General features: G+C 41.9%; 1 protein-coding gene across 2 annotated transcripts in view; it reads right to left on the bottom strand.

Moving 5' to 3' along the window:
* Positions 1 to 799: 799 nt before the first annotated feature.
* TGFBR2 (transforming growth factor beta receptor 2) overlaps positions 800 to 23,493 on the bottom strand; it is a 60,931-nt gene continuing 38,237 nt past the window's right edge. For both annotated transcript variants that reach the window (XM_036378697.2, XM_036378698.2), the window contains exons 4-7: positions 18,781 to 19,580; positions 14,515 to 14,656; positions 6,691 to 6,818; positions 800 to 3,220 (exon numbers count right to left, since the gene is read on the bottom strand). In XM_036378697.2, coding sequence (XP_036234590.1) covers positions 3,041 to 3,220; positions 6,691 to 6,818; positions 14,515 to 14,656; positions 18,781 to 19,580 — 1,250 coding nt within the window. In that variant the 3' untranslated portion in view covers positions 800 to 3,040. The remainder of the gene's footprint in view (positions 3,221 to 6,690; positions 6,819 to 14,514; positions 14,657 to 18,780; positions 19,581 to 23,493) is intronic.

The following is a 23,493-nucleotide window of genomic DNA, read 5'->3' as shown; positions in this document are numbered from 1 at the left end:
GGAGGTTTTGGCATGAAAATACAATCTATGAAAAAAATGGTGATGTCTGGAGCATCTCAGATGCCCATATCAGGCACTGGTGGATGGCACCCTGTGAAAAGGCTTAGATTCAACCCAAGTAACATTCGAGGCAATTTGAAGAGGGCAGAGGGAGGTATCTTGCTCTTTTTTTTTTCAATCTGTGTTCTGCATGCCTTCCAAGGGAGGGGTATCACCTTAAAAAGGTGAAAGCTCTTTGTGGAGAGCAGTAGCTGTAAGGCACAAGCACATTAATCATGCACTTCTCAGTGACACAGATTTAGTGGGCTGTCTTCTGGCTCACCTGAATATCAGCACCAAAATGACTGAGGTCTAACTATGGTTCTAAATATAGAACCATAGAATGCATTAGGCTGGAAAGACCTTTAAGATCACAGAGTCCAACTGCTAACCCAAAACTGCCCAGTCTGTGACTAAACCATGTCTGTAAGAGTCACATCCACAGTGAGACCTGAGCAATGCTGAAGTAGGAAATCACCAGCTGTAAGCCCTTTCTCCCTCCTTTCCTTTGAGACTAGTGAAGGTATAACAGGGCAGGGGCTAAGGGGCCAGCAAGTTTGGCCATCTGCTGGTGCTGCTCTGCTGAAGGGCAGGGTGGAGATGAGGGGAAGGAGTCTTTAGCAAAGCACATTACATGCACACTGCACAGACTGAGAGTGACATTCAGGCCCATGGTGGGAAGAAATGGACTTGAATAATTTTAGGATAGGGTTCATTTTAGGAAGAACCCTCTCCCTATCCTGATGCTCCAGAGACGAACTTGAGTTGGTGTTATTTTATTTGCTCCAATAAACATTTGATTTATACAAAACAAAACAAGACAAAACCCCCCTCAAAACAGTTTACAAAGCAAGTTAAGTGTTTGAAATCTTTGATATACAAGAGTATATAGTCCTCACATTCCTATTTCATACATGATGTACAGGTGAAGTATTCCTTAAAAGAATAAAAATTTTCCTTTACATGTAGTGTTAAAAAACCCCATAAAAATGTCAGTACTGTCAGGAACTACGGGTTGCCATTCCTTGACCTTCTGAGTGGATGGAGGAAGAGAAATGGGCTGAGACTGAGTCATTACCACTGTAATGACTTTCTACCTCCCTGGATGCACTCCCCACCCACATCTCCTACCTCTGCCTATGGCCCTGTGAATTTACAACATTCCATCCCTAAAAAAATGCCATAGTATCCTCTAAATTCCACTGTAGGTGTGGAGGTTTTGCCCCACTCTGTTTTAACATCTCTGAGCAGTTTGGTTAAAATGCAAAAAAAAAAAAAAAAAAAAGAAAGCAGTTACAAAACCATTTCAAACAAAGTATTTGCCATCATAAATCTTAACTCCTATTTGAATGAGCATGATTCCTATTGACTTGCATGGCAAAATTTTTGAGAGGAATATTGATGTTTATCTGTCAAAGGTGTTTAATAAACCACACCAGATACATGTGTCCAGAATTGGTTTGTGCTGGTTAAATTTCTAAATTGCAAGGCCTGCTGACATGCCATGAGGAAGAGAAAAGTAGATAAATCACTGTAAAACACCTAAAGACAAAATTTTTAGCACTTCTTAAACACATTGCTGTCATGTATATAGGCCCAATGTGATGTCAACTGTCTCAAGCATTTTGGGGAACTGAAAGAATGCAAGCAAAGTCTGAAAGATCCTGTTGAAAAAGTCTTTCTTTGTTTTTGGTTTGTTTTTGTTTTTTTTTTAATTCTTTGAATTGCTGACTTGCTGAGGCAGCCCTAAATGCAAGCAATGCTGAGGGCAGGATATGCCATTAACCTATTGCTGTGGAGCTTTCCCTCACCTCCAAGGTCTTTTTGCAAAAATAAAGGCAACAGCTGCTGCCTCTTACTTTAAAAAGTGTGGAACAGTCACGCTGTGGTTTGCCTAGCAATTAGACACATTGTACAGGGAAAAGGAAAAAAAAGTTTGTTCTTATAGCAATACAATCAAGGTAAAAGACAGGGGAAAAATAATAGGACTGCCCACACTCGGAATGCACAGCAAATATAAAACATCTGCTTGGATTGTTCCTGGCCCTGTCCTGTTCTCTATGGTTTGAGGGTGGGGATGGGAGGAGGGGAAAACTGATCCTGCTGATGTTTTGCAACCTGTTTGCAAGCAGCACAAATTCAATGCAATAAACATACAACATTAATGAACTCACAAAACACACATGTGGGATGGACCAAACCTCCTCACATGCCTGTTCTGGAACACTTTGAACACTTTGGGGTTAAGATGAGAGGGAAAAGGCAATCCTGAATTTTCCACAATGTGCTGCAGGACCATGCAAGTACAACTGCAAAGTCAACTTGGCCTGTCTGCTGTGAGACTGCTCCTGCTCCTGTGAACAGCAGGATGACAGCCAGGTGGTCACAGCACATGCTTTGAAAGTCATCTTCTTATTGCATCTCATTCCTATTTTTTGGCAGAACGCTTAGTGCACAATTGCTGGTGTGGTGCTATACCAGTCCCCCCAGGCTCCTTCCCTAAGGGGTGGGATTTCTAATGTACTGGTAATTTCCTGGAAGTACTTTCTTTTAATAACTTTTCTTTTCCCAGGACATGACTGTTTATAGATATATAGATACATATATATATATACACATACACACACATTTTTATATATATATATATGTATATATATATATATATATATATATATAAATAGCAATTTCATAGTTATATACAGGCATTAATAAAGTGCATAATGTTATTGGCTATTTTCAAATCCTTTTCCTGAGGAAGTGCTACCATATATAGCTCCTCCTATGACATGATGCTGGCCGCCAGTGCTAGGGTATGACTGCTACTCCCCCAGCTTGTAATTCCCAGAATACACCTCCCTGTCCAGAGCTGGAGCTTAAAGGGAGTAGTGACAGCCTCAGTCCTCCAGGAAGCAAGTCAAGGCACTGATCAAGACTTCTTCCTTTGCCAAGGTGAACACGCCTAGGAGCGACTTCCCTCCGTCCCGGAGCTCTTGGGCACGCGCTACTTGGCGGTGGTCACGGAGCCGTCCTCGGGAATCTTCTCCTCGGAGCAGCTCCTCCCCGAGAGCCTGTCGTGGTGCCGGAGCTCGCTGAAGCGCTCGGCCACGCACTGCGCCGTCAGCCGCGCCTCGGGGTCGTGGTCCCAGCACTCGATGAGCGTCTCACACACCATCTGGATGCCCTGCAGGGAGCACAGAGACAGCGCCCGTGAGGGGGGCAGCCACCAGCAACGCCTCTCTCACAGAGCTGCTTCAGTGCCCTCAGAATTTTGGGGGTTATTTCACGTGTGTCCTGGAGGTTCTTTATGAGATCTGCTGCTTCTGTCATGGGGGCATTTTTTTCTTTTTGTTCTTTTTTTAAGAAACCTTACTACAGTATTTTTAGCGCTTTAGTTGGAACTGTCATTTCTGGGCATGTGGTCTGATATAACAAGAACAACGATGCTTCGGACCAGTGATATAGAATCAAGCAGGGTTTTTTGTTTAATAAATATGATCAGAATTCTTGGATAACATGACCTCCTGCTCAACCCATGCCTCTGCATGCCTGAATTCTGCTTGGGTTTTTCAAACAGAATTCTGACTGCCAGCAATATTGGGCAGCTCTTTGTGAATTCCTTGTAGACTGCCTAAATCTATGTGCAAATATGGGCCACAGTCCCACAAACACTTAAGCACATCACTCACAGTTGTAACTGTTTAACCTTCATTTCAATTCCAATGCAAAGTTTTCAGGAGCAAAAACCCAGTTGCATCTCTGTAATGAATTTTATAAACATGAAGTATTTGCCACAGGAAACTGAGTTTTGTTTTATGATACTAAAAGCCCATTAAGTAGGATTTATCTTAAACTTATTTAAAAAGATAAGATTTCACAACACTGCATTAATTGTATAATTTACCTAATTGGTGATGTTGACTGATGTCAATGCTAATAGCAGAATGTTACTGTCTGTATACAAATAACATTAGTTTTCTGCTGGCATTGAAATTACAAGCAGTAAATTAAATTAAATATTAAACATTAACTTGAAATCAATAGTGCAACAAATCTCATTAAGGGGGGTGTGGGGGTAATTGTAATATGTAAATCCATTCTAGAATTTTATCATGATGAATAATGAGTTCATTACAAAAACACAACTGCAGAGGAAGGAAATGAATATGGAAGAACCATTACAGTAAGAACAACTTCTACAGAATTCAAAGCAGATCCTCAGCTGCTGCAAACCATCACAGCACTGTGGAAACTGATGCATCACTGAATCTTAGCACAATGTGAAACACTGAAGGGATTCAGGCAAAGGGAATCAAATCCACCTTCATTAAATGTCCTCTAAGCATGTTATCAGGCATCTCCTTCCTTAGACTCTTAGCTGAACCCTGTTGGGGCCAGCTGTGCCCATTCTGGTGACATAAAGCACAAGTGCATGGCCCTCCCAGTTGGTGGGGTGCTCTGTGCTGGGGGCAGTTTGAGGTGTGGGTTTTATATAGGGAAGAAACCTCTGAAGTCAAATGCAGGACACCTAGGTCCAAATCATGATCATTCTACTTGCTTTATAAACCCAGAGGTGATTAAATCCACAGTGTATCCTACAGCTCTACCCCAGTACCTCAACCTGCAACTCTCTGCACACTCAGCCTTGCTGTCAAGGGCTTTTAGTGCTGGTAGTATCAGATATCCAGGTTTCCCTCAAAATTCAACTTTCTTCCCTTGTTAAAAGCCCCTCCTCAACAGCCCTACACCTCACAGCTGAGTACATAAGGAGCAAGTTCCTGCAGTCCAGGAAGGGGCTGCATTCTGCCATAGTCATCAGGTGGCAGGTGTTCCTGGTTGGAAAGATGATTGATTTTAGCAACTCACTTGGTCTTTTTTAGGTAGCTGTCAGACTGATTTTAACTTCCCAAATGGAATTAAAAAGGGAGTGTTACATTGCTCCTGATGGAAACAGTAGATGATATTCTTGGTTGCCTGGGCTTTTGTAAAATTTTTTGATACTTTCCTTTTGTCACTGAAGACCACTCAGCGTATTTCATTGAGAAGTGGAATGACCAAGCCTCTAATATGATTCACATTTTATCTCTACTGATAAAACTACTGAGAGCAAAGGTGAAGAAATGCATGTGTTTGGCTTGTTTCCATTCAGTTTCCTCTACTGAAAAATCTACCATTGCCTAGGAAGTGCAACCATGGTGCTCGTGAATGGAGGAAGCTGACAAAGTGCTTTGTGATATGCAAGGGAAATGGACTGCTAATGCACAACCTGAATAAAACCAGACTGGCTTGCTGAAGACTAATTTCCTATTTCATTAAACCTGTCAACAGCTGGGATACAACTGGTTTCCATGGTAAAGTACTCAGATTTCTTTCTCTGCTGCAGATCCTCTGTAGTAGGATGGTCTCCCTGGAAATGGGGTAAAACAAATTGAACAGTGCCCTGTTTGCAAAGCTGCCAGTGGTGAATGGAGAAGGGCATCATGCTGCTTTTGGTGTTGAATAATGCTGAAACCAGCCTGGCTCAAAGTTAAACATCTTGATAGTGATGTGAAGGTGTGGCAGACCTGGTGAACTGCCCAACAAAGGAACAAACAAGTGATACTATTAATAACTTATCTAAAGCTGCTGAGCTGACTGAGCTGGCCTGGAGACATCTGACTGACAGTCAATTGCTTTATATTATGAAAGCCCAGTCCCACTTTTTAACAACAGCATCTTCTAACATAACCCTTCTTGAAATGAGTGTAGACATTCCTCCCCTTGAGGAGTCCAATGCCTCAAGGTTACTCCCATGCCCTCAAGGTTACTCCTCGAGTCTGAGCATGAGAGATTTGCCTAAGGTTGTTGGCATGGGTGGCTGACATCAATCTTAAGTTACTAATTGGTTTTTCTACCTTTAGTACAGTTGCTTTAATATGATTGCTTCAATATTGTTTCATAGTGCACACTATATGAGTAGTTACAGCTCCTACACTGTGTAGTACATAACTCTAAGACCTTTTCGTCTAGTTATTATCATAATAAATAATTTATATTTTTATACCTGGTTTGGCAACCTTAATCATGTGGGACAAAGTTGTATAATGGTTCAATTGCACCTATATAATCCTTAAAATGTAAACTTGACAAAATCTGGGGCTGAGACTGAACCCAGCCGCACCTAGACACCTCTCTGAGAAGGAGTTCAGAAAGCAAGGGATCCTTTCTGTACCTCATGACTCAACAGGAGGGCTTCTCTAATAAATTTTGTCTGAAGCTCTCATTCTGCCTGCAACAGAGGCTCATGTGTGAAGTTGTTTTCTTTGCCCTTTCAGAGCCTACACACAGTGTGCTTTAAGGGCTTAACTATTCTGCGGCTCTCTGGATGATTTTTGGATCTCAGACTTGCAATATTTCTGTTTTGACTGCTTTTAGATTACACTGGTGTGCAGTAGGAATACCAGGGCTTTGGGGCAGGCATGGTGCAGAGAACTGTGGTGCCTGAACCACTTCAGCACCAGTGCCACTCTGTGATGGAGTTTCTCCATGTGTCACAGACCTCTCCATGAAAAGAGAGGTGCAGCCTCTTGGGCAGGGCACTGAGGTAAGGTTTGGGCTTCAGGCAGCAGCTAAATGTACAGTGCAGGTCCCACTGCCCACGTGTGGTGCTCTTACCTGATGGTTAAGCCAGGAGCTGGGGATCTCGGGTCGCCCTCTGTCTCTCAGGACATTGTCCTTCATGCTTTCCACACAAGGGTGTTCTCGCACTTTGGAGCCGAATGGGGGCTCGTACTCTTTCACTTCTGGGAAAGAAGCAAACACAGGGTATTTAGCTGGGCTGTGCTGGTGCCAAGAGTGGAGGGAGCTGGCTGTTCTCTGAGGAGTAGGAGCTACTGATTAGCTGCTCGCTGCCACTGTTCTGCTTGACCAGCTCCAAACAAAGCAAAGCCAGTTGGCATTTTCAAAAGTGTTTCAAATGTGTTTCTCACACACACTCCCTCCCTCCCCTTTTGTTTCCTAGCCAACAAAACAATTCTCATTTAAACCCTTTAGTACATAATAATATTAGCAACAGCCCAAGAAGCAGAGTAATCTATAATGGTTTGTGAGCCTTTCAATCTCTGCTGAGGTAAATGCACAGGAGGTTTAAGGTGAGTTTTGCATGAGCTAAGCTTTCGAACAGTTGGTCACCCTTAGCTCTCCGGGAGTCCACACACACCTATCAGGTAAAATATAAACTGAAATCTTGGTCATGGTAGATGTGAATGTGAGGATTGCTGGGACAAAGCAGTTGCTTGGAAAGGGCAAAGATACAGTTAAGAAGCAATGCTGGAAGCTGCCATACTGCTCTTGTTTACTCCTAAGCTGCATTCTTTTGTAGAAAGTAGTAGTCTGCTCTTATTTTAGACTTCCTTCCCAAAATGGATCAGTTTTGGCCTGTGATACAGGGGCACAGCTTTCTAAAGAGGCTGCTGCCACTCTAGTTTTTGTTTGCATTTTGCATATTTTCTTTGCTTTTCTTTGGAGAGAGAAAGGAAGAGGCAGACATATGGGACCCTTGGAGAAAACTCAAGAAATCTCTGAGAGCGGAAATATTATAGTAGATGCTGACACAGTGTAGAAAATGCTGTGGTTTCTTTGGGAACAGATGGAGACTTTACTCACAGGCCTAATGACTTGCTGCTATCAGATAAAGATTTATGAAGTTGGCCTGTTCTGCTGCCTCTTCTTTCTTTCTAGGAATTAATTAGGGGCAAGAAAAACTGAAGTATAATCTACAAAGAAGTCTGGAGAATGCATGTGAATGCCCAGATGATGTGTGAACAGAGACAAACGAGTGGAGAGACAAACCACTGCTGCATGATGCTACAACCAAGTTCAACTGAGTGCCCAGTGTTGCTCACTCCTCTAAAGGGCTAAAAATTGCAGAGAATGCATGAATAAGGATTAAAGGCCCAGAAGAAATGGGAAGAACATCTAACACTTGGGTTTGTTCACTTTGGGAGAGAAAGGTAAGGATGGGGTCATATGATATGCTAGTGAAAATAACTAAGGATCAAGATGACACAGGTTAGAGCCTTCCGTCATGTCTCATGATAAAAACAAGGTAGTATTGAAGACAACTGTCTTTGGATTTTTTCCCCAAAGCCTTGAAGTCAGGCTGTAGATCTCACTTGTATGTGATGGTCATGAGACGAAGACTTTATCAGGCTAATGCTTAAAAAGAATAGCCAAGTTACAATAACAAACATTTTGGAAGGGATATTAAACCTCGTGCTTCAAATGCTCAGCATTTAGAGATTCAGCTGCAAACAACTGTGTGCAGGGCAGCAGATCACCCCATAGATGCCTCCTGCAGAGCTCTTCTTCCTTCTCCCTAGCCATCTGCTGCAGGCCACTTTCCACAAGATGCTCTGGAGAATGGCTATAGTCCAGAAACAAAACTTCCATCTTCTAAGACCCAAGGGCCAAAGTCTGCTTCACTCTCTTTCCTGAGCAAGAATGCAAACCAGTTTCACCCACATTAATCTGAGTCTGAGATGACTCAGCCAAAATAAATTTATATAACTTTAGCTCTAGAAATGAATTGGGAAGTTGCCATGTTGCTAGTCAGACCTGGGTTAGCATGCAGCGGATGCACAATAATTATACTGCACATACCTATATGTTCAAAGCTAACAAAAATATTAAAGTTCACCAGGAGAATTTAAATCACATGACCTAGATGGCCATTTCCTGCACCATCTCCATCAGTCATGGTTCAGTTGTGGTAGTGGTCATGGACACCAGCCAAGGTTCTGAGATCTTTCAGGGTGAGGAGTTAAAGGAGTCTCAATGGCCAACAGAGGGAAGCTGGTGCTGTGGTGCTGACTTGTTGTTCCCTCTCACTAATTTAATCTCAAGGTTGCTCAAGTTAATGAGATGGTTAAAGCAGGAGAAGGGAAAACCCTTCCTGGCAATTGATAGGTTCATAATACATTTTTTCTATTTGAGAAATTGTTTGTAAGTTATGACCATTCCTCTTCCAAATACAAAGATTGAATTAGTTTTCCAGATTTGGATTTTTTGTTGTTGCTTTGTTTTTGTTTATGGTAAAGAAAGAGAAATTTAGGCCAGATGCCAATTCACTGTAATGACTTTCTACCAATACAGTCATGCCTTCCCTCGGGTTGAAAAGCATGTGGCATCTCCTTGCTATTTTTATCATGCTTCTCTCTCCCTTGGAAAGTAAAAAAAAAGCCCCCTAAATCCTCATGCAGTAAGTCATCCTAATGCTGTGGAATCTCAAGTGTCAGACACGTTTTGCAGTAATAGCTGGTGTTATTCGTGGATCATGTTTACGTGCTGCAGTAGATGTCACAGATGTTAATTTGAGGTAGGTTAAGATGTTTGTGGCTAGATGCCTGTGTGTGGCTGTATACAGATGCTGATTCTATTTCTCATGCCTTATATGTTTCTTTTCATTGGTTTTAGACCAGTTGGGCACCAAAAATGACAACTGGATGAAGTACCATAAATATGTCAGGAACCACAAACTACAGAACCTTTAGCATTCAAAAATGGCAGACTTCCTTCAACTTTAACCTCCAGCATTTAATCTTTATGGTTGAGAGCTGACTTGCACTACTAACTGCCAGTACCTCTAGTTTCTTTTGACATTGGCCTAGCTATAGTTTTTAGAAAGGTTGGGATAGGATTTTTAGCTCCAAACGGAGACATTACTGAAAATCTATTTGTTCTGTGTGATGAAAGCTTGGAAAATTTGGCTCACTTGTGGTCTTTTTCTACTCTAAGCTTTTTGCAGTGAAATTTTCTTTGGGTCAGAAGAGCATACCACAAACCCTGTTGACACTCCCTCATGTGATCTGTCTTGCTGATTTCTGTGGGACAACTTCTCATGTTGGATGATGTTTTATATGCAGGATCAAAGCAGGAGTGAGGTGAATGGCCAGCAGAACTCAACTGTGAGGCACAGTCCACAGCAGTGAGCTTGTGTTTGGGAACTTCTAGGCTCCTTTGAAATGCCCCTTTATTTAGAGCTTATGAGGGGGAAGAAGGGATAAAGCAATTGATGGTGGAGCTGCTGTGACAGCTCATGCAAACACAGGTAGTGTGTGCAGATAGTTCAGATAGTGTCTTTCTTCATGCTAGAGGAATTTGGGTATTGAATCTGCTAACTTGCACTAGTTGCACAATGGGAAAATAATGCCCAAAACAGAGGCCCAAAAGCTGTTTCAGGACAAGTTTAAGATGCTGTCAAATGCTTACTTCATAGATTTCCTTAGGTTTCCCTGTTGAGGGAAGGATGCATTGGGATGAGTGAACTCATTGTGCACACATACCTCCTAAGTGACTTCACATCTGATGATCTAAGACACAATCCCCCTTCTAAAGATTTGGGAGTGCATGAGCCCTGCCACCAGGCTTAGGGGCTGCTCAGTGAATCTTGAGGTGGGAAAGTGGCAAACACAGAGCACATCAGTGCTCAGCACCTTATCCACTGCCACATGGGCTTGTTGAAGGACAGAACTTGCTACCTTACATGTAGCACTGTGGTGACACTGGGAGAATTTCCAGGACAGGGGTGCCTGTCATGGGGTGACACTGCACTGTGTGGATCTTCCAAGCAGGGTTGTATGCCACTACAAGCCAGTGCAGTGCAGACATGCCCTGATTGAGCTCTGCTTCACAGAAGGAGAAGTTTAAATCAGCCCTCAGCTGCAGCCACCTCAGGGCCCACAGTGCAGGCACAGGCCTGCTGCACAGGCCATCTGATTGCTCCCTGCTGCCAGGAACGTCACCGCTCCACGTCAGTGTGATGGAAGCTGAGCATTTCATGAGGTACAGGATGCAGAGATGTTTAGTTGCCAAAATGTGACTCTTGGCTGACTTTTTCCAAGTAAGCATAAGATTACTCCTGATTTCATTCACATGAAACACAGCTTGGGTAAAGCAAGGCCGCCATTTTAAACAAAGCTCTGCTACCACACTGAAGCCAGCCACCACTCCAGGAGTACAATATTGCTCAAGCAACATCGCCATTTTCTGAGGGCTTTCTCTTCTTCCTCTTCACCAAACCTGCGTATCCAAAAGTTCCCTTTCCCCTCCTTCTCCCCTATCCCCCCCAATAGTCCCTCACCCATAGCAGTTGTGATTCAAACCAGATGGTTTTCTTTTCTTTCTAGGAGGCTGTCAGAGAAATTACACTTGTCTCAGTCACCAAAGCTGTGTCACTCTGAAAGCAAGTGGTTGAGATGAAAATTATATTTCTTGCAACGTGCAGCATCTGGTGCACAGCTGTTGTGCTGAATGAAATACCAAGTTAACAGCAGTGTGGAACAGTTGAAGTTCTCCCCAAAGTAGTATTGCTGAGTTTCTAAATATGCCTCTTAAATTATACTCTGGTGAAAAATCAGTCAACCTTGATCTTTGCCTCTGTCTCCCTTTCCCTTGAGCCCCATTTCTGCTTCTCCATATTTAGCACAACAAAGTAACAACGAACAGCGTGGCCTTTCACAAAAGCCAATCCCTACCTGCTTATTTACTACAGCAGCTTCACAGTATGGGTTGTGCTGCTGGGTATTTTTGTTTAAATGTCTGCTGACTGAAGAGGCCTGGCATAGAGTGGAGGCTGTGTTTGACAAAGAGTCTGTAGTGAAAGGACCTGCCTGCATCACCTCCCACACTCACCGAACACCTGCACGCTGACAAATGAATCCCAAGAGCTCCCTTTGAAAAAGAAGTAAGTCCCTGTACCTCTGTGTGGCTGAATGGCAATTAGCCCCCCTTCCTTGCATGCTTCCCTCCCTAAATAAAGTTGTTAATGCTGTTGTCTTGGCTAAGACTCCCCACTCTGACCCTCAAAACTGCCCTGAGCTGACACCACAGCCAAGCCTGCCCTGCAAAGACAGAGTCTAGATCTTTTAGGCTCCTTTGAAAAGGCTGTCTGCAATCAGGTCAGCCTACTCTGCCTCATGTGCAAAGACATTTTTCTCATTGCCAAACAGTCTAGGAGTAAAAGAGGGGTTTGCGTGAGCAGAGGCAGCTCCTCAGAAAGGCTGTGAGGAGAGGAGGGAGTCTCACAAGTGACAGATGGAGAAGGAAAGCAGAGGGGGAGCTGCAGTCATGAATCACTGTAAGGGTATTTCACCAGCTGGCTGCAAAGATAACCAGACTGCTCGAACCAGGGGAAGATCTGAGAAGGAAATGAGAGTAATGGTGCACTGCTGTTGCAGCTCAGTGCCAGTGACAAGTTAAGGGATCTACATCCTGGGAGTTGTGTTTAACTGCTTTAGCCAGAGATGCTAAGAGCAAGTTCCAACCCCTACAGATCTGCTCTAGTGCTCCTGGGGTTTTGCTGGGGACCTCACCTCAGGAAAGATGACTAAAATAGGGAAATAAAATTCAAGAAATGTGTTTCTGGAGATGAGAATGACTGAGGGATGAAATGAATAGGGAAAACCAGGATGTGGGTGGGGGTTAAGCATCACTTGAAAGGGGATGCCGGGCCAGAAAAATATTTCCCTTTACTGAAATAACTTCAGCTCTTCTTCTCAAGGTTATTATGGGTCAATCTCTTCTAGCTAAACATGCTGGTGATTTTCCTTCCTTATGAAACTCCCTTTATATCCTCTTTTAGCAGTTGCCTTCTGAGAACAGCAGCAATAAGGTTTGCTTTTGCTGCAATCTTCGTTTTGCCCTACTCAGCAAATCTGAACAGGAAGGGACTCAGGCATCGTCAAAGTTGAAAGACTCCACCGTGAACAGCTCATATTTATACTATTCAGGTGAGTTCCTAAATGCAAGAAACAGAGACAGATCATGAGACAGGGCACAGTTCCTTTATTTCAGGTTTTAAATCTCCTCTGCCACATTTACAAAAGTGCTAATGAAAGGTTGACGTTGTGCCAATGCACTTAGAAACAGGCATGACCATGATCCATTTAAATATGGACAGGTTTGCCTTGTAATATGTCAGACTGAGGTTCAGTTCTTGAACCACCAAGTGTTTTACCCTTAAATGTTTGACCAGAAAAGAATTTGGTGTTCTTTTCATGCTTTTATGCTAGCACATTCAGCACACATACTCACTTTGTAGCATTCCTGGCAGGGTGCAAACAGGGGCAAATCTGTTGCCCACAATACAGCCCACCCAGCAAGACCAAATGCTGGTCAGACAGAGCAGGAGACTGAGATGGAGGCAATTCCTCCCTCCTGCCCATGGACATCGTGCTGCAACCACACAGTCACTGTGCAGAGTGGCTTCAGAGACCTCACTTGTGGTATCCCACAGATGCTGCTAGAGAAACAAGGAGTAGCTATGCACATCTTCCCCTGGGACATTGGTTTCCCTCCTGTACACTATGTTCCTCATAGCACAGTGCTCCAGCCTGCAAGACTGTCCTGTCTCTGCGTCTATGGCAGCCCTTCAAGGTGGAACCGTGCCAAGTCCAGTGAAAAGGGAGCCTCTGTGGTTTTGGAAGAAGGATAACAAATCAAATCACAGTTGCATATCCACTATAATATCCATTAGTGTTACCTTTTACAGCCCTGCTCCTTAGACTGCCTGTGTGAGCCCTGAACTGCGCAGCAATATTTTTTAGAATGACTCTTAGACAATTCCAGAAGGCTTAAGAATTTGACATGCAACTTTGTCTTATTTTAGTTCCTGAAGAAAGGTAAAAAACTTCAAACACGGCAACATGTATTGTAGATATCCCAACAGCAACTCTTCTGATTTCTAGCACATACCAGTGTTGCACACTGGGAGTTTTGGGTCAACTTTAGGCAAAGTAGAAAGGGAGAGTTTGGTTTCAGAAGAAACTCTGAATATGAACAAACACATCAGCTTTTCATGGAGTTGTTCTGATAGTCAGTTCCAATAATTTTTATTTTGTTACTACACTTTATACCGCAAACATCCCTTGATTTCTCATATGGATGATCTCTTGCAAAATCACAAAGCATGATGTGCAGCAGCTGGTGACTTTGGGAAAATAGGAAACTTTCCATCCCACTATGATGCCTCTTACGGAAATTACCAATTAGTAAATGCGACACTTAACTGGCCCTTCCTAGGCTTGAGAATTAACATTCCATGAAAGTAAATGGGAACAGTTATCACTTTTCAGTTTAATATTTCAAATTGATTTATGTTTCCAATTATTTTGAATGAGATCAACCAGACTGAGTCCATCCATGGTTACCCAAGATGTCATAGGGAAACCAGACTTTAATAATCTTTAGAAATAACCCACCTAACAGCAAACTTATCCTTACACCAACTGAGGATCAGTTTACTCATGTGCTCAGTGCTTCGTGTTCAAGCCTGCTCATGCACATGTGCATCTCACACTACTGAAGGACTGTTAATTTACAGCATCCAGATACACCAGAAAAGCTTATGATAGGTAAAAAGAATCGTCCTCTCCCCAGACAACCATGAGAGCATGTCTGTCTCAACATACTTTCAGAGAGAAGAAAACAGATGGCACTTACCTCCGACAGCGTTACAGCGAGATGTCATTTCCCAGAGGACCAAAGCCATGGAGTACACATCTGTTTGTTTGAAGGATTCCATGTTCTCCAGGTTCATCCTGGACTCCAAAACCTCAGGGGCCATATATCTTGCTGTGCCAACCTACAGGAGAAGAGATTGGGGAGAGCTCATGAGCTGAAATTGCAATTCATGTTTTGGATTCCACTGTGATTTAACTTCAGCTTTCACAGAAACACTGCCATTTGACATGTATCCAAAAATTCAGGCTATACTTGGCACAGGCCATATTTTCTGCTGCCAGGGGAATCTGGCATTGTCCTGACTACCAACTTACTTGCACCTCTCCTGGTGAGGAAAAAAAAAAGCCCTTTTTAGTTCCTTAGGCAAGTAATTTTGACACTGATAAATTTTCTCACTCTTTGGCCATTCACAGATAAACTCCAGCCTTTGGGCCTGAAGCAATTGCTGCTGACCAAGTGTCTTTCAGATGAGCAAGAAACACATTGTATTATATTGCACAGCATATTACAGTGTTAGCTGTTTCTTTTCATGGCAGGCTTAAAAGGAGAGTAAATGCAGGCCTGGGAGAAGAAAGCAAACACACAAATACTGAATGCAGAACCACACATTTGAATCGAAACCAAAAATCTGCCCCTTTGAAAAAATCATTCTCATAAACTTTATTCATACTGAGCAATTTTCAGCAATGACTTTAGCAGCTTTGCTGAGATCTGGATTATGATTTTGCATTACAGAAGGTGAAGTTTAAAAGTCCGTTTTTATCACAAGAAAGGATTTAAGGAAGAATTCTTGCATCATTCAACAGTTGCTTTCAAATGACCAACTCTTCACAGGGTATAAATAACGTATCCCCCTTGAAAAACTGCAATCAGAAGTCTTTCATCAGGCAAAGACAGCTTCAAGTTGAAGACTGGTTAATGGCAGAGATGAACAAACATAAATGGGTGATGCAGTAGGACATATGATTTAAATGAGCTGTTTATACTACAGCAATCACTCCAGAGCCCAGAGGCAAGCAGGGCTGCAAAAAATCATTTCAGTTCCTGGGTCTGCAACTGCAGACAGCCACATAGTAAATGTACAGTCTTGAGAGAGCCCTGTGATACTCTTTTTATAAGCTTCTGTAAACATGTCTTATGACCTCAGGCTCAGGGCAAATGGGAAGATGTTCCACAAAAAGTGGAAAGTATCATAAGAAGAAGGAAAGATAAAGAACATAGCTTTGTCATAGGACCTTGCAATAGCAGACAATCTCTCTGTCAAAAATATCTGAATGGTTTAGGATCAAAGCCTTTATAAACAGAGGACAGAAAAAAAATTCAGTGTGTGCAGTCCCAAAGTTAAGTTCTCTGCTACATTGACACTGATGAATTTAAGGCCTAGCATGTGAATAGCAGCTATACACTGAAAAGGAACTTGGGACAGTCATGTCTCAGCACCACCGAGGTGAGCACCAACTCCCTTCTCTACATAAAATGTACATATGGAAACACTGGAGCAGAGGTTGCTGCTACCCACCATTAACTCTCTAGCACATGATTTCTTCTCCAAGCACATCCCATCGAAAACTTAAAGAGGTTACCTGTGCACATTGGCAAACATCTGAAACCTTGCAGATTTTAACAAGATTAATGATGCCTAAACACAGGTCCCTCACATTGCCGCAAAGTTCTGTTCTGGTCTGGCATTTAACATGCTCTTTGCAGCAATGGAAAGGATACTGCACTTTTGCAGGACAGTGGAGAATGAAGGCCTGCAACTAAAATGCACAGAAGAAAGCGCAGACAAAAATTGACTTGAAGAATGCTATCAAGCCAATCTTATATCCATCCTCCTTAGAACTTATCATATATTCCATTCTGCTTATATCCTTTTATCTGCATTTAGGTCTTTTGGCCAAGGACACTTTTTCTGTATCTTGAAAACAAGTGACTCCTGAGTCTCAAAGGCATTTTTAGGTATTTGAACTCTGGAGATTCCAAGCTGATTGGACCTCTAGAGTCTGGATATGCTTCTTCCTTGCAAATATCAGTCTGCTTTCAGTTCTTGATTTTCCAAAACTTCTAGTGAGGGACCATCTCTCTTCATTTATGTGATGTTTGAATCTTTTTTTACTGGAGGTCTTACATTTCTTTCAAGCTGCTGAGAGATGTTTCATGCCCTGAGGTACATCAGTCAGAGAGGCAGTATGTATTTCCTGTTATCTGATATGGGAAACCATCTATTACAAGGGTGCTGATGTTGCTGAGGTACAGAACTGCAGTCCTTGCAGCCACCTACCAGTTCTCTGAACACAGCGTGAAGAAGGTCCAGATTTATATGGTCACATCAAGTAATGTCTGCAAATATAAACCATCATGGATGACCAAACTCAAAAGAGTGCAAAGGTTCTATAGGGGAGAAAGGTGGTTTCCAGCCTGGTATTGTAGTCAATAATGGCTATATCTGCATGATATGGAAGTTATTTGGGTAGATTGGAAAGAAGATGGCTTTGTAATCCCAACAACTTGCCTTCAATATTGGTGTCTAAGGATGACCAGTAAAACAGTTAAATACTTACACTCTTATTTATTTCATCGAAAGCTCAAGTTTTTATTGAATTAAAAATTGGGTCAGCTCCATTATACAAGTTATAAAATTGAATCTCCTGGTGGCAAGTGTTTGAGTCAAAGGGTAAATTTTAGAAATTATGCATAAAGGAAATCTTGGTGCAAGACTTCTTTAATAAAAGCTACAGCATTGAAGCCGACATGTTGGGGAATTAAAGTGGGTTGCTCTTGTGTGCCCAAAAAGAACAAGGCAGAGGTTGGAGTCAAATCAATTGACTCATACTCCTTGTCACAGAGAAGAATGACACCAGCTGGGTCACCCCCAAACAGATTCACTGAAGCTAAACAAAATAAAACAGTCAGCCTCAACATCAGTGCCCAAGGACACTAACTCCAAAGCCATAACCTGATCTGGGCAGCCCTGTACTTTGTTATCAGTGCTGGTGTGGACTGTGGAAGTGGCAGTATCCTCCTACTTCCAAGTGACTCTGAGCAATGCCAGAGAAATCTGCTTGCAATAAGGGTCTGCTTGAAGCAAAGTGTCTGAATGAATTTCAGAGTCCTTGTCTTGCTTCAAATGGGACCAGTCTTATGACTGACAATCTGGTATGACTTCATTGAACTCTAAAAAAATCTGGCATGCTGGAAAAAAATGATATGCAATAGAGTGGTGTTTGTAGTATTTTAAATATGACTCCACTAATTAACATTCACTCCTGGCTTTGGTTAATAGATCTTCTAAAAATGAGATCAGGACAGTTGCTTTTCAATAAGGAGACATCCAAAGGCAAATCCACATTTGATAAAGCACAGTAAAACTCCTGTGAACTCAACAGAACACCACAGACTGAAGATTTGTCCCTGAAAATGTTCTAGGCTAAAATATTAGTTCCATGTGAGGTAAAAGTCAGTTTAAATTGACAAGATTTGAGTGACCCATGTATAAAAATATAAATATGGAAATACACAAATATATGTATAATTAAACTATTAGGAATTAAGTTAACAAATGATCAGAATTTATACTATGGGAGTTTTCATTAAAAGAGACAATATGTAGATGCAGGTAATCTTCAACGCCTTCATAATCATCTCTGTGAAGCAGATGAGTATTATCCATGCTCCTTAGTTGAAAAATCACAACAGGGCAATTATTTTTATTTGACATCCTTGTATTTGCTTACATGTGGAGAATGTACCATTCATTAAAGAGGCCTCTTTTTTTGAATTTTAAAATTATATCTATCAGTAGTTACGTGCTTACAGTTTTTGAGGATGCAAGACTGACTTCGTGTACGCTGGGGCAGACCAGGATTGGATCAAGTCACACAGAAGTGTAATGCCATCAGGCATGAAAACTGTGTCAAAACCTCACAACATGAAGCAGATCCTTGTTGTATTTGTGTGTGTGCATTGCAGCAGCACCATGAACATTTGCTAACAAGCTCATACATGCTTGGTATAAGTGAGAGGATGGTTGCACACACACACATGCAGGTCTCCAATCATAACAAAACCTACATTGCACTCCTCTTGCTGTTTCTTTAATGTTTAGAGCCTCTTTGTTTATAAACACATTCACATTAATTTAAATTATTTTAAGTCAAAACTGCCATAGAAGCTTTTTTCATCTTTTCAGCCCAGGAACTGACAAACTGGTACATTACCTGCTCCCCCTTCAACCTTCTAACTTACCTGCCCACTGTTAGCCAAGTCATCCACAGACAGGGAAGGGTCCAGCCTCAGGGACAACCCAAAGTCACAGAGACAGCAGGTTAAATCATTTTTCACCAGGATGTTGGAACTCTTTAGGTCCCTGTGTACGATAGGTGTTTTGGGACGGCCACAGGGTGTGTGATCACTGTGCAGATGGGCAATCCCTCGGGCCAAGGACCCGCCAAGTTTCCAGAGGTCCTCCCAGCTGATAATGTGCCGTGTGAGATACTCCTGCAAGTTTCCTTTAGCATGGAAGGCAGTAATCAACCAATACTGTTTGCCAAGGTCTGTCTTACGTTCCTCTGCTGTCAAGAACTGGAGTATGTTCTCGTGCTTGAGGTTTACATCTGAAAATATGTCTTTCTCCGTTTTCCAGGAAGCGTATTCTTCATAGGAGAAAATCTTGACTGCCACAGTTTCATACTGTTCTGATGTGTTTTGCTTCAATTTGGCTTTATATACTTCAGCAAACCTTCCTTTGCCAACAACAACGTCCAACTCAATGGGCAGCAGCTCTGTGTTGTGGTTGATGTTGTTGGCACACGTGGAGCTGATGTCTGAGCGGTCATCGTCTAACATAATGGCACAGCCATCACTACAGTCCTTATGCTTCTTGGGCTTAACATTCTTCTCCCATGCCTTGCTGAGTTTCCTCTTCTTGTGAGTGCGGTAGGCATAAAAGATAACAATCACAGCAACAGAAATCACCAGTAACGGGACAAGACTTATGATTGTGACTTTGGAAATTTCATCTTTCTCCTCTGGTTTATGGGGGTCATCTGTAAAGAACAGAAGGAAGGCATGCATGAAGTTATATCATAGTTTGATATCTACAGAAGGCTGTCAATAATTATAATTTTTATCCAGAATGCAATACATTATCTTCTCCACTAATAGCAAATAAAAATTGTCACTGCTTTCTTGCTTCAAAATGTTGTTTTGTATGTAGGCCTCTGCTTACCACAACTTCCCTGTCTGCTTACTTTATAAAAAGTCAGAACTGAACAAGTAAGAACCTAATGTAATTTATTAGCTTTGTTCTTTTCTCAGGCTTTTAATACATAATGGATGAAATCTTCACTTTCCTGAATACAATAGCCAAAGTCTCCTGTACTTACTCTGTCAATGGATTCTTGACAGAACTGCTCCTTTAACCACTAATTACTAAAACATATTCATTTTTTTATAAGTAAACAGACAATGAAGCCTGTGAACTCCCACTTGCCCAGTTATTACTCTAGATCCAGTATATTTTAGTAGGATCCCTGCAAAGCCATCTTCAGGAAGTCTGTTCACACACTATACAAAAATATTTAGGCACAAATATGTATGCTTCCATATAGACCCAAAACCCAGAATTAATTCTCATGCTTTGATGTATGTGAGTGTTGCTAGAACTAATTCAAACATCTGCATGTAAACGGGCTCAGAACAGTCACCACCACCACCCTCCAGGTACTTCTATATGGATTTATGTATTGGAAAACTTCCTCTGTGAGTTCCTTGCTGGCTGTACACTGGTTTTCTGCTGTAAAGAAGATGTTCACTCCAAACTCCATACCTGGTGCACTGCACACCACCTGTTGTTCTTCTATTCCCTATATGTTCCACCATATTCTTAGGTGGAACATATAGAGAATAGAAGAACAACAGGGACCTATCGTAGAATAGGGATGTGTTCTGGGAAGAGTACAGATTATTATCCTATAGGTAAGAGCTGCCCTGTCACCTCTAAAAACTACTAGTAAAAACTACTAGTAAAAACTACTAGTTCTGTATTTCTTAGGGAAGACAACCATTTTAAAAGGGAACAGTTTTGTTCCAAGAAGAGATAAAAGGAGGGCCAGAGTTTACATCTGAAACTGATTTGATCGAACAAATGGAAATTTATTTTCTTAGTCTCTTTCTTCCTTTGAGTCACATAAAATGTACTGTATCATCTTTGCATGAGGGAGGGAATTGTTAGGAAGAAGTCCTGGGAGCCTAACCTGAATGGACTAAAACAAGTGAAGCTGCAGCTACAGTTAAGCAAGTGGCTTGTGGTGGAAGCATGATGCTCTGGCGGATGCTCACAGCCACGTCACTGACTCAGGCTCTGTGCACCAGACCAAATAAGTCAATATGAAAAGGAAAAGTTTAATAAGCTCTGAAGGGAAGCTGTCACTAACTACATTAGCCACAAGTCTCTGTTTCCCCTACTCTGCGCCTTTCAAAACAAAGGTGAGCAATGCTGAAACGGATAAGGGTAAAAAGTCTACAATTAGAACAAGCAGTACCTCTGACCCTCCAATTTCACTTGTAATCACTATTCCATTGTAAACCCAGCTGGCAATTAGCAGGAGCCACAAGCTGTTCAAAGGCAGGTGATAGGACATCTGAAAAGTATATTCTTTTTATTTGGAAAAGGGCTTGCATCCTGAAACAGGATGTGCTTCCCCTGTTTAAAAGGTTCATCAATCAGATGCAAGTGAGTAATTAAATCCTAGCCTCTCAGAGGGTTTCAATGAAGAAGAAGTGCCTTTCTAGCACTGTCATTCCCAGCCTAGCACAGGTCAATGACATGCACTAGCAGTACCTACAAAAATATATTTCCTTTATTTATGCAAAAGAACTTGAGGTAATCCCTCCTTCCAGACCTATGCATACCACAAATCCTTGTTCTCCAGTAGTTTCTCTTTACAACAAAATGCTAGTAAATTTTAAAATTATTACATTTTAAATCAAAACAATACCTAAAAATTCATCACAGATTAAAGCCAACTCTTCTGCTTTTAAACATATTGAAGAGGAGAAAAAACCTGCTGTGTTTGTATGGCTTTTACGGGAGGAATATATTTAGAAAGTCAAATGTCACTGTCGGTAAATAGATTTGCATTGCTTATTCCCTTGTGCATTCTTTGCTTCTAGAAAAACTGCTTTATTAAGAACTTGGGAAACACCCTGGTGGAGGAGAACAGACTGCATTGTGGGATGGCTGTTTTGGAGTTTTGACTGCAAGCAGGTCACAACTACGTGACACAACTATGACCTGTAACAATTAGATAAAGTAATTTTGTTGAATATTTGGGGTTCGGTTTTGCTGGTTTCGTTTTTTTAGTGTTTTTTCTTGAACACAGAAAAGCATGCTTAAGTCTGGACTCTGCCCTTGGAAATGAGTAACATGTCATCTATAACATAGGGTATACTCTTTCACAATGATGAAAATGTTTCTTTAGGGCTCTTAAGTAATTTTTCTTTGCCACAGAGCTGCAGCATGTAGACCAGATACTTGAAATACAAATATCTTTCAAAATGAGTGACAAAAGCCCTAAGATGTATTAGCTGTCCTTCAAGCAGTCAGAGGCAGCTGGGTGCATGTTCAGCTCTAACTGAGGAGAAACAAACCCTGCCCTTTACTGTTATGGACTGTGTGAGGATCTCCAATCATTCCTACAATGTCCTAGAGCAGGCTGTATTATTTTGCTCTACAGCTGAGAACTCTCCAGCAGAGTTCTCAGCTCCTTCAGCTCTTCCTCTTTCTGCACAAGAGAAAGCTCTGCTTGCGGTGCAGGGGAATTTCTGGGTAGAAGGGAAAAAACTGTCAATGTTGCAAATGTTACTTGAAAAAGAATGTAAAAAAAAGTTAATCAAAGCAGAAGCTGAGCAGTTTGGCCACTTCCCCCTGAGCACTGTATCATCCTGCAGCCCTGCTGCAAAGTGACACATCCGCTTTGGCATGGTCGCTTGGAGGAAGCAGAGAAGCAGGGGGTAAAAAGTGTACAGCAGCACAACCCCACCTAAAGCAGCAGGGACAAAGGCTTGCTAATTTTCAGTATTTAAGACATGAGGCAAATCCCACTCAATGTTTGGGAAGTGCAAGAATGAGCACACATCAGGGAGAACTGAGTGTCAGGACTGACAAGACTGAACTCTAAGCTTATGAGGGGACGAAGCTGCCTGACAGGAGAATTAAAGGGGATAGCAAGAGCAAAGAGCTGGTGGCACTGAAGTGTGTCCCAAGCAAGTAATTTCTGGAACTGTCTTTGATTTTGCCTGATGATAAGAGCAGAATCAAATCAGCCATTCCAGCACAAACTAAGGATGGGGTTCTCTGCAAAATCTGTGTAGAAAATCAAGACAGGATCAAAATTCAGAGCATAGCTGTATGTTTGCATAGTAGCTAGCCAACATTTTATGATTTGACTACAGGAATCTAAGAATAAATATATTCACTTATAAATAAATACCTATGACTGAAACCTCGTAATTTAAAAAATGGGAGTGCAGCTTCCTCTTTCTGAGCACTGGAATGAGCAAAACCTGGCTGTACAGGCAGGCAAGGAAATGGTTAAATGAAACAGCCTTTCATGTTTTGCAAACGTGCTCCTAAATAACTTTCCCCACCCACAACTATTATTTGGGTGGATCAGTCCTTTCTTAAGCTTCAAAAGAGCCTATTAATATAGCATAACAATGGAGAAGTTGAGCTAAAAGAAAGCTTCCTGTATGTGGTTTAAACTAAGCACAAACCATCTGCATAACCCTTAACACTACCCAAGCCTTGAGGGAATAGGGCTCAGGTGCCAAGGAAAATGGAAACACTGTACAGCCCCTGTTCAGTCAGGGAACTTCAAAGCCCTAGAGCTTGCAAATTCTTTAGGTTGGTTTTCATGCCTTTGATACAACTTTAGTGTCACTGAACTTTGGAAGGAA

Source organism: Molothrus ater, chromosome 1, assembly GCF_012460135.2.
Source record: "Molothrus ater isolate BHLD 08-10-18 breed brown headed cowbird chromosome 1, BPBGC_Mater_1.1, whole genome shotgun sequence".
In the NCBI taxonomy this organism is placed as follows: Eukaryota; Metazoa; Chordata; class Aves; order Passeriformes; family Icteridae; genus Molothrus; species Molothrus ater.
Note: the sequence above shows the minus strand (reverse complement) of the source record. Positions and strands in the feature narration are given on the sequence as shown.